Below are 15,612 nucleotides of genomic sequence, written 5' to 3'. Positions count from 1 at the left end.
TGCATTCTGTCACTTTTATATACATTGTAAATGTATCATTAGTAGATATGTAGAATTAAGGATATTAATACACAAAGAAGTAAAGTTGGGACATTTATATAATTGGTTTATTGTAGATAACATATGACATGATATAGTTTAATTTTCTTCTAAAATAATTAATAGTTTACTCTGTTCCAGTAATTTGTATGGAATTATATTTCTTCATTATGCCTTTTGGTATTAGAATGGTTAGAAGCAAGAGGGGTGTACTAATGGACCCTGTAGCACCTGTGGCAGAGGCTTCCAGGTCATAGAGGGACCCCAAATCCTCTTTGTTCACAAGTGGTCCCTTTGAAGCTGTCACTAATCACATATACTGTGGATGAGTCCTATAGTGATTTATTGCCAGGCGTGCACAAAATGTTTGTTATCAAACCACTGACATATGTTACTACAAACCTTGTTTTTATATGCTCCCTAAAATAACCATACATCAGTACCAATTTAACACATGCGCAACAGCGTGCTCCAAGGCAGAGCCACTTATATTGAAACAAGATACCTGTATGAATAGGGCACAACACAGCTTGCAGGGGCCTCAACATTTTGTGTTACGTCAATGAGCAGCACACGGATCTGCAATATGTTAGCAACCCCTGTGGGGTTCTGGCTTCTATGAGGTTGAGCCTTCAAGCCACATTAAATCCTCTTACGCTTATAATATGGATGCATTCCGCAAACGTTTTCTCAGCTGCTGAAACATAGGTGTATTAAAGTCAGCGAGGATTTACTTGTCCCATGCTAGCCGTGATCCCCCAAATCTTAGAAATCCGCTGACGTCTCTTCTTTGTTTCAGACTGTACGTTCACAGCTGGGAGGAGGTTTAATATTCTGTATGGAATGTAACGGACGTCACCGAGGTAGGGGCAGATCAGAGGAACAGAGAGCTGGATTACTGATATAAATATCAGCAGTACAGAACTGAAAACACTTTGTGTTTCCAAACGGTACCCAGTGCCACCATCAGTGAATAAGACTTGTGTTGGGTGGTTAGACTGTAACCCATCTGCCTTTCTCATCTATTTAACTCACTTAGTATCCTGCATTTCTAAATTACAATATACGTACATAAAACTTTAAGCCACTGCTTTCACTGCTGGTCCTGGAGAAGAGAAAACTTGTTTTAAGGTGTTTAGTGGGCTACACAGCTCTGTTTCCTATACTTATGTTCTTAACTATCCAAAATAAGTATAAATTAAACTTTGATGCCTAATTTGATGGTGCCCTAACAACAGGATGCTGATCCTGAGCAACGTATTACATGTGGATAATGGGTACACCTCTCCTGATCTCTTATTAACAGAAGAACCCTTTATTACACTTACAGAATGATGGCCTGCATCATTTGGATGCTCCAGGTGCTTCCCCTGGTATTGTGCGCCTGGGGAGAAAGTGATTTCCAGTGGACGCAGACGGACCGAGGATCATTTTATTATGGAACATTCCCACCGAGTAAGTAACACGCGAAGCCCAGTCAACCCAGCATCCATAGCCGAGCATTACGTTCCATGTGTATGCACGTGTGTGTTATGCCATATTATTTGCACCATTTACATTGAAACAATCAGGCAGGAGACAGACCATGGGTTTATTAAACATTTGCATCATAAACTAGATAAGTCGGGACACTCTCACCCGAAACTCTCGATGTTTTATTAATTCTCCCGATCCAGAAGATGACGCATTATCTTTGCTCTCATGTTGCCTGTTATTTTACATCCACCTTTTAGAGGTATATACTTGGAGGCACAAAACCAGAATATGGCATCTTACAACAATATAGGCATTATTGTATGAACTGTGTCCCTCATAGTCTACATATTGTTTGTATACAGGGAATAATTTCTTTCTTATGTCTTCCACATCTCACAACCATTAACAGTATGGGAAGAGGGTGCCGTGAATATACAAACCCCTATATAGACTGCTGTGGCCCCTCTGTGCCTGGTGTCCTGGGCATTACTCCCCTACTTTATCCCAAATTTACAATGATCTGCCTGGAATAAAGTAACCCATTTCTCTATCACATGAACACTTTATGCAAATACAGGTCAGCTACAAGCCATCTTTTATAAAATGCAACTTATTACTGTAGTCATTTTTGAACTCCATACCTTGTAGCCAGTCAATAACTCAAACATGTTTGATGCCGGTGTGTTCTTCCTGGCAAAATAACTGAACATTGTGGTTCCATCTGGATAACTGAATGGGGTAATTGAGACAGAACGCCATGTTCAGGCGTTTCTTAGTTTCTAGTTTTGATACTATAGCCCTTTATTTTTTCTATTTATGTTTTTTTAATCCTGTTTTATGTTTCAGTCTGTAATGTTAGGTTGCTGTTCTGCATTAAGATTGCTTTCAGAGACATATTTTTGACCTGTTGTTTAGCCAAAATCATAGCTTTTAGCATGAATATGAAACCTTATGGCAGAATTAAAGTATTTATTTTAAAGTGGATTTTCCATTAAATATTGTATTTACAGTTATGAATACCTAAATTACCACGCTTGAAATGCAGCGAGCAAATTCTTGCCAAGAGTCTTGGCATTTCATAAGCCATGCCCTACCCTAGAACATTGCCATGGCGGCTTTCAATGGTCCTTAAAAGCTCTACTTTAATGCACTTCATCATTAATCTAACAATAATACAGATATATGAATCTCCTGTAAAGGGAAGCTGCACCTATGTCCCCATTGGTTTTGGAATAACATTTCTCATGACGCTGGCCTCAAAAGTTTACAGTTTATACCCATAAACTAAAGGGTCTGCACATCCCATGTACATGTTGGACAGTACTTGTCTTGCGATATACAGCCATTTTTTCCAGGGCACATATAATTTTCATATATATTGCTGACTAGCATACGTTAAGTGCCCCGTTCAATACGTGGGATATATAAATTAACAGAAATTATTTTGTCCTGGTAAGAAATATGACGGCGGCAAAACGGCTCGATAAAGACCGTAAGGTCGTAACGTTGCCCGTGTTGCTGAATTAAATATACCCCACTGAACTACTGGAGTGCTGAGCGACTTTATTTGTGATATTTTGGGGTGCTGGTGGAGCCCGGTTCAAGCAGCAGAAATATTGGAGTGCTGCTCTGCTATTTATACGTTAGCATGCTATATTAGCCTGATATATCTCCCATTTAGTATTCACATTTCAACATGCAGAAAGTGTCATAAAGCTCAAGAATATATATCAAACTCACGTTGCCCCTCTCTGGCCCAGCATTCATGTGGGGTGTGGGAAGCTCAGCATACCAGACTGAAGGAGCCTGGGACACAGACGGGAAAGGACAGAGTATCTGGGACGTGTTCACCCACAAGAAAGGGAAAGTATTTATGAACCACACAGCTGATTCCTCCTGTGATGGCTACTACAAAGTGAAGGTGAGATCAGCGAATAGAAGCTGGCAAGCTCATTATATACGTCTAGATGCCCTGTTATGTCTTCTTTCTGTCCTAGTCTCATATATCCCTGTGTTTCAGGACGATACAGAGCTGTTGAAGGAGTTAAAGGTTTCCCATTACCGTCTATCTATATCGTGGCCTCGTATTATTCCTACTGGGGTTCGTGGTAAGATTGTGAATAATCATCTTTCTGCCTTTACTGCAATAAATATTTCACCATGTATAGATTCCCAATTACAGAACTGACGTAATGCTACAACTAGACTGGACTAGACTACCCCATAATACAGTAGGTAAATCAAGGCTCCAGGCACTGAAGAGTTCCAACGTCAGGCAGATTTATTGAGACTTATTTATTTAACGTTTCAACCTCTAAATGAGGTCTTTTTCAAGTTTTTTATACCCCATAATACAATCATGTGCTCTAATACATGTGCCTATTTACTACAGGACTGCAGGTACTATGCACAATTAAAAGATCTGCATGCATAAGAATGGCATCTGAATGTATAGATCAAGTCTTACAGTTCGTTCACTTTGACACCAACACTGGGGTAGTCCAAAAAATGCATATATAATAGTAGCAGTTGACCTCAAACTTAGTTCTCAAGCCATACATCCCAACCAGGGCTAGCTATAGGGATCCTGCAAGAGGCACCATGAGGAGTGGGACACTTTGTGATCACTGTGACCATGTGGTGCCCCATAAAATGAGGTCTACGCTGGTGAGAGTTAGGGTTGCCAACCGGTCGGTATTTCAGTAGCGCAGGATGCTTAATGACCTATGACCCTGAGCACTTTATGTAAAAGATAATGACAGATTATCTTATGGAACTTGAATAAAGAAATGTATTTATGTAATTTACAAATTGCCAACTGATTCTGCAGGATTCTAGAAAGCGTACAAAGAGGGGTCAAGTAATACATTGAAACTGGCAATGATGAGGAGTAGGTTGGTAGCAGATGGACCAAGAAGGGCTAAATATCTGGATATTGGAACAAGGAAAAACATATCTAATAAAAATGTTTTAGAGTATTATTTTGTAAGTCATCACATTTAAACATCATGCTTGCAATGACCTAAAACTTCATGTTTCCACAGCTGAAAATGTAAATGAGAAAGGGATTAAATATTACAACGATTTAATTAATGGCCTTTTGGAAAAGAACATAACCCCTGTGGTCACACTGTATCACTGGGACCTGCCACATGTGAGTCTACAAAATATTCTGTAAGAAACCTGTAAGAGTTTATATATGTTAAATAATATTATGTTCTTATGACAGCTAAAATACCAATTGATTTCTTTGTGATATCCTATCCAGAATGTTGCAATACCTTAATAGTGGCCTCACCCTCTCACATCTTCCGCTGCTCCCATCCATACTGGGCGCCTTTGACAGAACCCATCGCTCTTCATCTGCCTCCAAATGGAACCTTCTGTCCCTCACTTGCAGAGCTCTGATACCCTAAATCTCTTCTCTTATCTCCAAATACCCTAATAACTGTACATTTCTCCCCACGCACATCTCCGGGATTTTACCCAATTTTTTACACTTTGCCTACTGCCTGCAGGTCACAGACGGTTAACAATTTCTGACGGTTTCTATGCTGCCGAGATAATGGCATACATGAAACATTAGATTATGAACTAAACAGTGAATTTTATGTTAGTTCCGTTAAAAAAAATTATTCATATCTCGTCATGCATTATGAAGGGGTCATTATGGTCTTCTTGCATGAGAAACTTGCTAGGGTTGGCTCTTTATGATAAATGGTTAAAGGTTTCATCCTAATCTACATCCAGCTCAGTTACCAAATAATAAACCAGTACTAATTGTTCCAGTATTACAAGTATCAGAGACATACCCAATTAGAGAGTTTTCCCTTTATATCTTTAAAAAGATCTCCCCATGTAATCTTTCTGAATTATGGCTTTTTTAGAACCTGCAGGAGAAATTTAATGGCTGGCAAAATATCAGCATGGTCACATACTTTAACGATTACGCCAACCTGTCCTTTGAGCGGTTCGGAGACAGAGTGAAACACTGGATCACGTTCAACAATCCCTGGGTGAGTTACATTTACTGCCAACGGAACCGAGATTGAGGACTAAATGAACTTACTGTCCCTGCCCAGGCCATTCTTCTCTGCGGGGAATGTAAAGTTGCGTTCTAATTCTATTCGTTTGTACTCAGTGAAATGTGCTTTAATAAGAGCCAACAAAGGGCAGATCGGATGAATTGCCTTTAGTAATCCTGGATAAATCAGACTTATCATGACCTCTTGGCACGTATTCAAAATTGCGAGAAGGAAGCATAAGATCTTAGCCCATATTTTTCAAGTCAAGCAGGCAGATGTCTTGCTGCCCCCCCCATACCAAAAATAGTTATTTCGATAATTTTTACAAAACTACAATTCTGGCTTCCACATTTAGTATTGTTAGCACACTTTGGGATATTGGTTCCCATCTGGCTCCATTTCGTAGTCCTTGGGAGCCGTTTGCACAGTGTGTGCCATGGCTCTCATTTTCTAGGTTATATTAGTAACTTTAAACTGTGTTAGGGCTTATCCCTACCACCTGCTTTCACATGTGTGATGTTGGGGCAAACAGTCATCATAAAGTCTGCTGCACTGGAAAACAGACACTGCTTACCCACCTTTGTATTCCAGTCAGTGGCTGTGGAAGGGTTTGAGACTGGAGAGCATGCACCGGGCTTGAAGCTGAGAGGCACGGGTGCATATAAGGTCGCCCATCATCTTATCAAGGTAGGAATTTTTTAGAACAACTTAACAGCTACATTTATTTTGATAATCTAATAATTACTTCTAACACTGTATAAACAGGTATCTAACTGATCCAACATATACATCAATGTACTGTTTTGACTTTTCTATACGTGTGTTACAGGCTCATGCCAAGGTGTGGCACACATACAACAAGCATTGGCGTAGCAAGCAGAAAGGTAGGACCTACACACCAATGTATATTTCTGCACCTTCAGTACATTGATGCTGTTATTGACCACATACAGAAGTTATTAGCAAAACCCCTCCAATGGGCTTAAAAGATATAAATCTTTCCCATAACACCAGAGAGAGAATATGCCAAAGATTTATGACCTAACACGTCTAGCTTAGTGTCCTATTTTTCCTCACTTAGCATTCGAGAGTAATAAAATGTATAGCTGATTCACATATTGTCTTTTTTATTGAGCAATTTGGAAAACAAAGGCAAACAAGAACACCTGATTTTGAACATCTGGATCCCATGATTTGCACGGGAAGTTCGCGTCATTCACAGTTTCTCTGTACTTGCAGGCCAGTGGCTCTGTATTATGATGAGGAGCAAAAAAAAAAACCAAAACATAAAAATGTCTGCCGCTGTACACAGCACAGCTAGCAAAGAGATGAACACAAGGAATGTCATCTTTTAATTCATTTCTCATGGTAAAGTTGCCTGTTATGACTTGCCCTGTGTAGTCGGCCATATTGTAGATCTAGACTAGAGAGAGGCTTCCATGGTTTTCCTGTAATGCTCCAATCGTCATGCACAGCTCAAGGATGTAATGGAAGCCTAATCAACACTCCATGGCACCGTAGACAAGGTACCAGTTTGGTCTCCCTCCCCCCTAATTGCTTTATAGGGGCTCGCACCAGCAGCAGATCACTCACACACCAGACCTGCCATGTCCCATGCACATGCACAATACATAGAGGTGCCACCCAAAGCACCTTGGTCCCTAGACTCTGGAAGCTCACCCAGTGGGCTAGTTAAATATCACCTAGACCAGCCTCACCTTAATAACAGAAAATATATCTTATATCATATATGTCATTCTATTCTTGTTATATGGGATTTAGAAATTATAGTGAATCATGTATTTTTTCTGTTATAGTTTCAACAGTTCACCTACTAAGACATTACAATTTTCCCCTCCAGGTATGGTGGGTATTTCACTAACCACTGAGTGGGGAGAACCTGTGGACATCTCCAGCCAGAAGGACATTGAAGCCGCTGAGAGATTTGTCCAGTTCAATTTTGGATGGTTTGCTAATCCTATTTACAACGGAGACTACCCACAGATCATGAAAGAATACATAGGCAAGTGAGAAACTGCACACAAACGGCTTCACCATGAATGTGGACACTGGACTCATGGTTGAGCTGGGTTGCTGTCTACTTGTTAAACGAAAAGGTCATAGATAAAAACTATTTCTTTCTCCAAATGAAAATGCACTGCTTAAAATGCAGCACAGCTGTCACTTCATATTAGATTTGGTTATTAGCCAATATGATTTTAAAGTAAGTTTTTTTTTTCTCTTTCAGGTCAAAAGAGCGCTCAACAGGGTTTGGGCATGTCGAGACTTCCAACCTTCAGCTCACAGGAGAAGAGTTACATCAAGGGTACCAGTGACTTCCTCGGAGTTGGCCACTTCACCACAAGATACATCACAAACAGGAATTTTCCATCCACCCAAGGTCCCAGTTACTTCACTGACCGAGACCTAACGGAGCTGGTAGACCCCAAGTGGCCCGAGCCAGAGTCTAAGTGGTTGTATTCTGTGCCATGGGGCTTCCGTAGGCTTCTCAATTTTGTGAAGGTAACTAGCATAGGGGCATCTGTACTACAGACAATGAATATGCTGTTGCATTGCCTCTCAGTATCATACAAGCACATTGTTTCTCTCAAAAAAACATGCATGAGGATTAAAGGGAATCTCCCACCACTTTTTATTTCTAGTATCAGATTAAGAATAATTTTGCAAAACAGTTTTTAAACAGTTCTAGTTTTGCACAATATGCTTTCAGGCGGCTGCATGTTAACTATTACCGTATTTGCTCGATTATAAGACGAGGTTTTTTTCAGAGCAAATGCTCTGAAAAATACCCCTCGTCTTATAATCGGGGTCGTCTTATAATCAGACCTCAAATAGGTCTGACTATGAGACGACTAAGATCCAGATCCCCCGCAGCCCAATCAACTAGACTAATATCCTAACTCTTTATCACATTTCCTGCGTTAGACAATAGAATGGCTCTGCCTTAATCACCCAGCCTCGTATTCTGACTAATAAATGTCTATGGAAGTACAGATTTCATTAGCATTGCCAAAAAGACTCAGCTCAGTGTGGTAACAATACCAAAATGTCACATGGCTGATGACCTCCAGGTCTAAAGATAAAGCAAGTTTACTGGAAAAGGAGATAAAACCAGGTTAATTGAATTAACCAACTAAGAATCATTAAATACCTGCAGGCACTGTTAGCATGCAAGGGGGGTAAAATATGTAAAACATTGCATAATTAGCTATAAACATAACAAAAAAGAGAAAAAACATACATTTGTAGGTATAATACAAACTGTGAGCTACATAAATTATACCTCTGGGTTCTATTCACTAAAGGGAGAGCTTTAAATGATATGCTTCTTTGTTGACTTCACTATACATTGTTTGCCTTACTTATGGAAACAAACACTGCCCCTTTTATGGACGGAAGCCTAACACTTAAATTTGGTCTGAATATGAACTTAAGGACATTGCAAATATTTTTGTTCCTGATGTAAGCTTTAATTAACCGTACTGGTAGTGAGACAGAAGACCTACAAATGTTTTGCTTAACAAGTGATAACCGTCCTTTTGGTAGACCCAGTATGGAAACCCACTAGTGTTGGTGACAGAGAACGGCGTGTCTGAGAAAATGCATTGTGCCCAGCTGTGTGATGAATGGAGGATACAATATCTAAAAGGTTATATCAATGAGATGTTAAAAGGTGAGTGGACATCACTCGTCACGCACACAGGCGCCAACTCTATTGGATCCAAGTAGAGTACGAGGGCGATAGTAGTGCTTGTTAACTTACACAGCTGCCCGCTGAACCTGGAATGTGCATTAGAAAAATGAGAACGTAGCACGGTATTTCTTTCAACTGGAACCACTCTATAAGCGGTCCGTAGCAGAGCCGCTTCTCATTAAACACACTGTTTTGACGGCTGTGTTCTAATACTCTAGTCAGCAAAAGGAAAGTTCTCACATTGCTCTGGGTCTTACTCTCCAGGGGTCCGGTGGAAATGGCCAACCGTAATATGCATAAAGTTCAGAGAAAGACGTATTACTCTCTCGTAACACTAGTCACTGCAGCCGACTGTGTCCTCGGGACACAAGAGCCCCAACCGGCGCAGAATGGAAGGGTAACTGCTTTTGCACCACTGGCTTAATCAAAATGCTTAAAAAGCCACAGAAAAGAGAAATACATTTTAAAAGGGACACTCAAGTCCCCAAAATGTTATTAGTGCATGCACTTTTTAGCAGTTGTGAAATTTTCCAGGATACACAGAATTGTTATTAGCCCATGTAAAGTGCTGCCCTGCTGTATGTAGGATGTATCACCGAGTAATTCCCCTCCATGAGTTTATACATCCCACGGACCGCAAGACACTTTACCTTGAGCTGGTCAGCAATATGTCAGAAAGATGCGTGTTGTAGTGGAAACTATTCTTTTCGTCCATAAGATTGATTGATCCAATCTGGTTAGATTTATCCAAAGGTTTTTGTATTTGTATATTTGTAACTGAAACAAGCGAGGACATTTTCTCTTAAGTAAATGATGCAAACCTGGCTGCAGCAGATATGGGGTTTTTTTCATTAATGGGAGAGTCGTCAGGAGAGTTACGGTACCGGCATTGGCAAGTTTTTCCAGCAAATGGCCGATCTAGTGAATAACACTGATTTAACTATACATTATACAGGGCCAGGCAAGCTCTTCTTGCAGCAGAAGCTCACCGAGGTTGGCTCTTCATAATGTATAATGAAGTCAATAAGCAGAAATAGACCCCATAGGAAGAGAATATTCCAGTGATACCTTTTGTGATACCGTTGTAGTGTCAGTGTACCAGCTGCTAATCATATGTATGCTATCTGAACACTACAGAGGGGGCGCTACTGAGCATGCGCAAGAAGTGCACATAACAAATAACTCCTTCACTTATTAGGGGCGGCTGGGAAAGCGTTAAAGGGACAAACCCTTCTTTTCTAATAGCTAAAGAATTCCTGTGCCGATCGGCATTCAGTAAAACGCCCTGGAGTCCATCCAAAATGCTTTCAATGTGAAGAAAGGACTGGAGCGCTCCTTTAAGTAATTTCAGACTGATGATCCTTTCTTTGAATACCAGTGCTTCACTTTTCTTTTTCATATTACATCTCACCCTATCTAAAAATTATATTTACAGCTTTCAGGAAATTCTTAAAAATACGAAAAATCCCAAAGAAATCTTCCAGGTCAAATATTTTCTTCACAATTAAATGCGTTTAATTCTACACCAGTTATGGCAGAGATACTCGCACGCTACGGACCGTGGTTTCTTGGACATGGTTCTCCAGTAAGGGCTTTTGGGGATCCATGAGAAAACACAAGTAGCGTTTTTCTTATTTAAGGCTAATTATATTTCTCCCTGTGACAGCTATAAAGGATGGCGTTAATATTCAGAGCTACACTGCCTGGTCTCTGATGGATAAGTTTGAGTGGGATGAAGGTTTCTCAGAAAGATTTGGACTTTATTATGTTGAATTCAAAAGCAAAAACAAACCTCGCTATCCGAAGGCATCCGTTCAGTTCTACAAGAGAATCATTAGTGCCAACGGCTTCCCTAATGCCAGAGAGGTGAGTTTATGCTTATAGTTATTATATCACACGTGGCTTACATATCGTTATTTTGCACATATGTAGAGTAGGTCAGAGAATGCACGGCACAGTGACAGTGATACTTTTTGACTTGGTATCTATAGCTTTCTTGTTAGATACCTAAAACTTGGTTCTAGATCACAGAGCCGCAGAGCGATGCTCGCTATGTACTTCTACGGGACTTTTAATCGTACAAGGTCCAAACGGCCTTGGTATAATTCACCGTTCAAATGTAGAGGTCAGGAGTGTTCCCTCGAAATCAAGGTGGCAAGAACTCATTAAGTCATCTCCATATAAACATCTCAAGACACAAATCTCCATCTTTGAGGTTTAAAAAAAACAAAATACCTCCAATTAAGCTGATGGCAAAACTGAATGTCATCATTAGTGTTAATACATGAGTTTAGTGTAAAAGCTGGCGAGGTGCCAGATCCTTATTGTATTAATGATTAATGACTGTATAGAAGCTTCTATAGCGGAACTTTAGAAGAGATCGTACATGCACTTTATTTTGTCAGGTGGAAAAATGGCACCGCATTTCTACCGAGACCTGCTCTACAACCAATCAGCTCCTGGCAGCAGGTAAATAGCCCGGCACGACTTTCGGGATTTGTAGTGTAACTAACCTATGATGTGCAGGGCAAATGATGAAAAATACACTCACAGACACAAGCATTTATATCCTTGTATATGTATATTTATATACAGGGGCATGAACCGAGTCTTCCATTCAAAATTTTTTTTTATTCTCCCCCATCGCTGATATTGGAGGGTCTAATAGTGAACTATTTTTCTTTGTTTGCCCTTTTCAGCCACAAGACTAACCCCGAAAGATAATGCTCAGGCAGAAGTGGCAAAGGTTTGGCCCCTTCATGACGAAGTATAAGGACTTAATGGCGACAGCTGTAGGAACACTGGACACTGTATAGTATATTTCCTCATTTGTTTTATTGAACTAAGTTAAATCAGTTAAATCGCCACTCACATGGGTCAGTATGTGGATCTCTTAAGGTCTTTAAATACTACAAACTGGAAACTTGAAATTAGTACACTTAAGAACTGACATTATACAAACACAAAAAGAATCAAATGTGTATTTAAAAAAAGCAATGGATTATCCTGGATATTATGTAATAGCATAGCTTTGTCTGTTTTAAGTGGAAGAATGAAATCTTAACAAGATTAACAATATAAGAGGCACATCTTGCATAAATATGTCATAATATATATGAATATATGTAAGGATGTGTGCAAAGGAATCTACCACTGCACCTACAGCGTGCTTTCAGTATCTTCGTAAATGACCCTCACCGTATACCTTTTTACTGTAAATGCAAACATTGTCTCTCTATGAATTAGTTTGTGCATGGCGACTCACTGGGCCTTATACACTAAACATTGATTTGCGTCCATTATTTTGCTGCATTGACTATGCATTATAAAAAGCCTACCCTGGTATAATTCTGAAGGATAATAAAATCAGTGAAAATAAACCTGTAATCTCATACTTTAGCAAATAACCCCCGTTCCCTTGTTCCAGACACTTTTTAATTATATATTATTCAGATTACTTTTATGAGTGTTCCTATACAAAAATATTAATTTTACCTGCAAGCCCAAGTCCTTCATTGTGTTTGGCCGCTGTATCCTCAAACAGTAAAATGGTTTAAATAACACAAAAGCACTAATTTGTAAAACATAGTTAACCTTCGAGAAGTAGAAGTAAACGGGGGTACATAATTTATATTAACATCATTAACAGATAACCATGACAAGGTCAACTGGGACTATTCCTAGTTATTCCTTACCTCTTTATTACCAGGGACTTCTCTGTGCTCCTCACCCTGGTCCCCAAGATCCACACAGCAGTGCAGGAGGAAGAAGGATGTCCTGGGACTGACCATTCCTGATAGATAGTTCATCTCACCTATAGCTCACCATTGAATAAACCCTTGACTAATACACCAGCACTGTGTGAGATCATGAAGCATTGCACTGCTGGAAGTGGTTTGGGACTGGGATGGAAAGCCATTGAATTACTTAGTCCTTGTCAAACAAAAAGGGTTAGATGATCTGGTAAGAAAATAAACCCAATTTAAATTGTATGAAACTTTACTCCCAAGTTTAGATCATGGTCTTCATAAATCACAATTAAATAATAAATATTATAAAATAAGTATTACTGACTACTCAGAACGGGGCTGTATGGCATCTGCATGTATTTCAGACACAGATCCTCACAAAAGTGGTCTTTTGAGTCTTTTTTTCTGATATGAACATTCTGTAAAGAATTTGGAGCATACTACATGAATGGTATTATGTATTATTCTTTTTATTTACAGTGTACACAATGCAAAAGGGGTGAGAAGGAATAAATCAGTGCCACGGTTTAAGAGAATCTAAACTATGAATGAAAAAGGGATATGGTGGGAAAGGATGGGAATAGGTTGTTGTGATATAAATGCCTGTGGGCTCGCTAGCCATTAGGAGTTGGGTTGAGTATCCATGAAGTTTTTAGTCTTAGAAATCTCAGGACTTTCGGTTCTCTCCCATTGCCTCTGATTTTCATATACCCCCCACTTTTTTGTCTGTTTTCTTCTTTAAAAAAAATAAAAATATCAGAAGAACAGAGGAATACGGCTGCAAATATTCTGCGGCTTATTCATGGTAAGACGTTTTCTAGAGAGCATAAATGTGTTTACTCCCAGTTAATATGTCATCTGATTTTGTTATTTGTATATATGCATTGCCTATTAACACAGTGTTAACAATGAACGGTAATGTCCTGTACACATTCTGTCTTCATATATTGCTGATGTATTGACAGCAGGGTAAAGTAGAAGTAAACGAGGACTCTGCGGCTTGTCTTTGGTTATTTACAGATATTTATATAATGTGTGTGGACAGTCTTCATAATTTGTTCTGTGATAACCTTGCTTTTTAAAGACATGTCCATAGATTAAAATATTCGGTCTAATCCTACACATGGATTTACAAGCAATATTATCTTGAAAACAACCCAACATGAGATAAAAGGACAGGCTCTTATTGCTCTGGCAAATATGGCCAGCGTTTCAGTCCCTTACACCTAAATGCAAACATCAGCTCTATCATACATTTTTATAATGCATGTGAGGACAAGTTTACATACTAAATAGAAGAAATTAGGATGGTCAAGTCACAGAACAGGAAAAATGCTGATAATGTAGTATACATTATGAAAAACTTTAGGAGGCACTCATGGACAGGTTGGGCTGTCCTGTTTTTATGCAATATCAATAAAAGTAATGTTCCTATTCTAAGCTCCGGCTACTTTAATCTGTTGTTTTCCCAATAGAAAATATCTGAGCACCCTGTTACATGAAGGCAAAATGAAAGACTTTCTGTAATGCCATCATTCACCAAAAGCTGCTGTAATGAAGGAAAAATCTATACATCACCAAATAAACATACATATATTTCCTCCTAATTATAGACCCCCTGGTATCTCACATGGAAATGGTGACGGAGATTGTGGTCCCAACTGTCTGCACGCTCTGCATCCTCATCAGTGCAGTGCTGCTGATGATTCTTCTCCGGAGACAAAGCTAGAACGTTGCTTGCGGTACAGAGAACCGAGCAGCGAGAGATACAGTCAACGTCCGCCCAAAGCCAGGATTTCTACAGCGTTCTTCTGTTCCTACACAGATGTTCTGCAAATGCCACCAAAAAACATGGAGTACAGACAACAACTTTATAAACATGATGTCAATTTGCTGTGGAACGTTGAGAAGAATTAATGTATTAATGTATTTACCCAAGAAAGAGAGAGAATTTTCAACTGTCATAAATAATTTAAAGAATACCGCTTATTAAACGGGACGTTCTATTAGAGGTTTTTGTGGGTACTCTGCTGTAGGAGCTCTTGTTTAAGGCTAAGAGCTGCTGCACGTTGTTTGTGTGCAGTTCCAGACAAGCGGCCGCAGTGCTTTGGAACTATTTAAAGATTTGGGAGTTGCTAAAATATTGAATGATTTTCCTTAACTCATGGAAATGTTTAGCAGACTAGATGGGCAGAAGGTTTCTTATCTGTTGTCGAATTCTATGTTCCCCATTCCCCAAATCAGTTGAAAGGGAGATTCTTACATTGAGTATAGGTTGATTAGAATGCAAATGAGCATAAATAGTAATAAGGAACGTTTCTGATTTAAGGTACAGATTCTTTGGAATTTAAAAAGATGAAAGCTTTCAGGGAAAAAGTGTTTGTAGAACACAGTTTCTGAGTGGTTTTGCAGAAATTCACCTTAACTCTTATTACAAACAAAGAAGGACTGCCTACTTTCACGTTATTTTTATTATGGATCTGTAAGATTTTTTTGAAGACCGCTCTTTCAAATAAAATCATGCAATAAAATTCGGTGCAGTTTACCATGTTGGGCTTGAAAAGCCTTTCAGTTATTACACACGACACCCTGACATTGATTATCTGTA

The 15,612-nt window shown here is 39.3% G+C and overlaps 1 protein-coding gene across 3 annotated transcripts; it reads left to right on the top strand.

Annotated features, from left to right (window-relative positions):
• Positions 1-5,441: 5,441 nt before the first annotated feature.
• LCTL (lactase like) lies at positions 5,442-14,733 on the top strand. Of its 3 annotated transcripts, XM_089485747.1 has the most exons (9): positions 5,442-5,535; positions 6,136-6,227; positions 6,370-6,424; positions 7,402-7,563; positions 7,789-8,063; positions 9,108-9,234; positions 10,922-11,121; positions 11,661-11,724; positions 14,618-14,733. In XM_089485747.1, the coding sequence occupies exons 1-9, from the start codon at positions 5,442-5,444 to the stop codon at positions 14,731-14,733; spliced, it is 1,185 nt and encodes a 394-aa protein (XP_089341873.1). The 3 variants fall into 3 exon arrangements, with proteins under 3 accessions (XP_089341873.1, XP_089341874.1, XP_089341875.1); XM_089485748.1 differs by lacking the exons at positions 10,922-11,121; positions 11,661-11,724; XM_089485749.1 differs by lacking the exons at positions 6,136-6,227; positions 10,922-11,121; positions 11,661-11,724 and having other exon boundaries at positions 5,442-5,531.
• Positions 14,734-15,612: the final 879 nt, after the last annotated feature.

Source organism: Sceloporus occidentalis, unplaced genomic scaffold (assembly GCF_023333645.1).
Source record: "Sceloporus occidentalis isolate IW3139 unplaced genomic scaffold, rSceOcc1.0.p SCAF_26, whole genome shotgun sequence".
Taxonomy (NCBI): Eukaryota; Metazoa; Chordata; class Lepidosauria; order Squamata; family Phrynosomatidae; genus Sceloporus; species Sceloporus occidentalis.
Note: the sequence above shows the minus strand (reverse complement) of the source record. Positions and strands in the feature narration are given on the sequence as shown.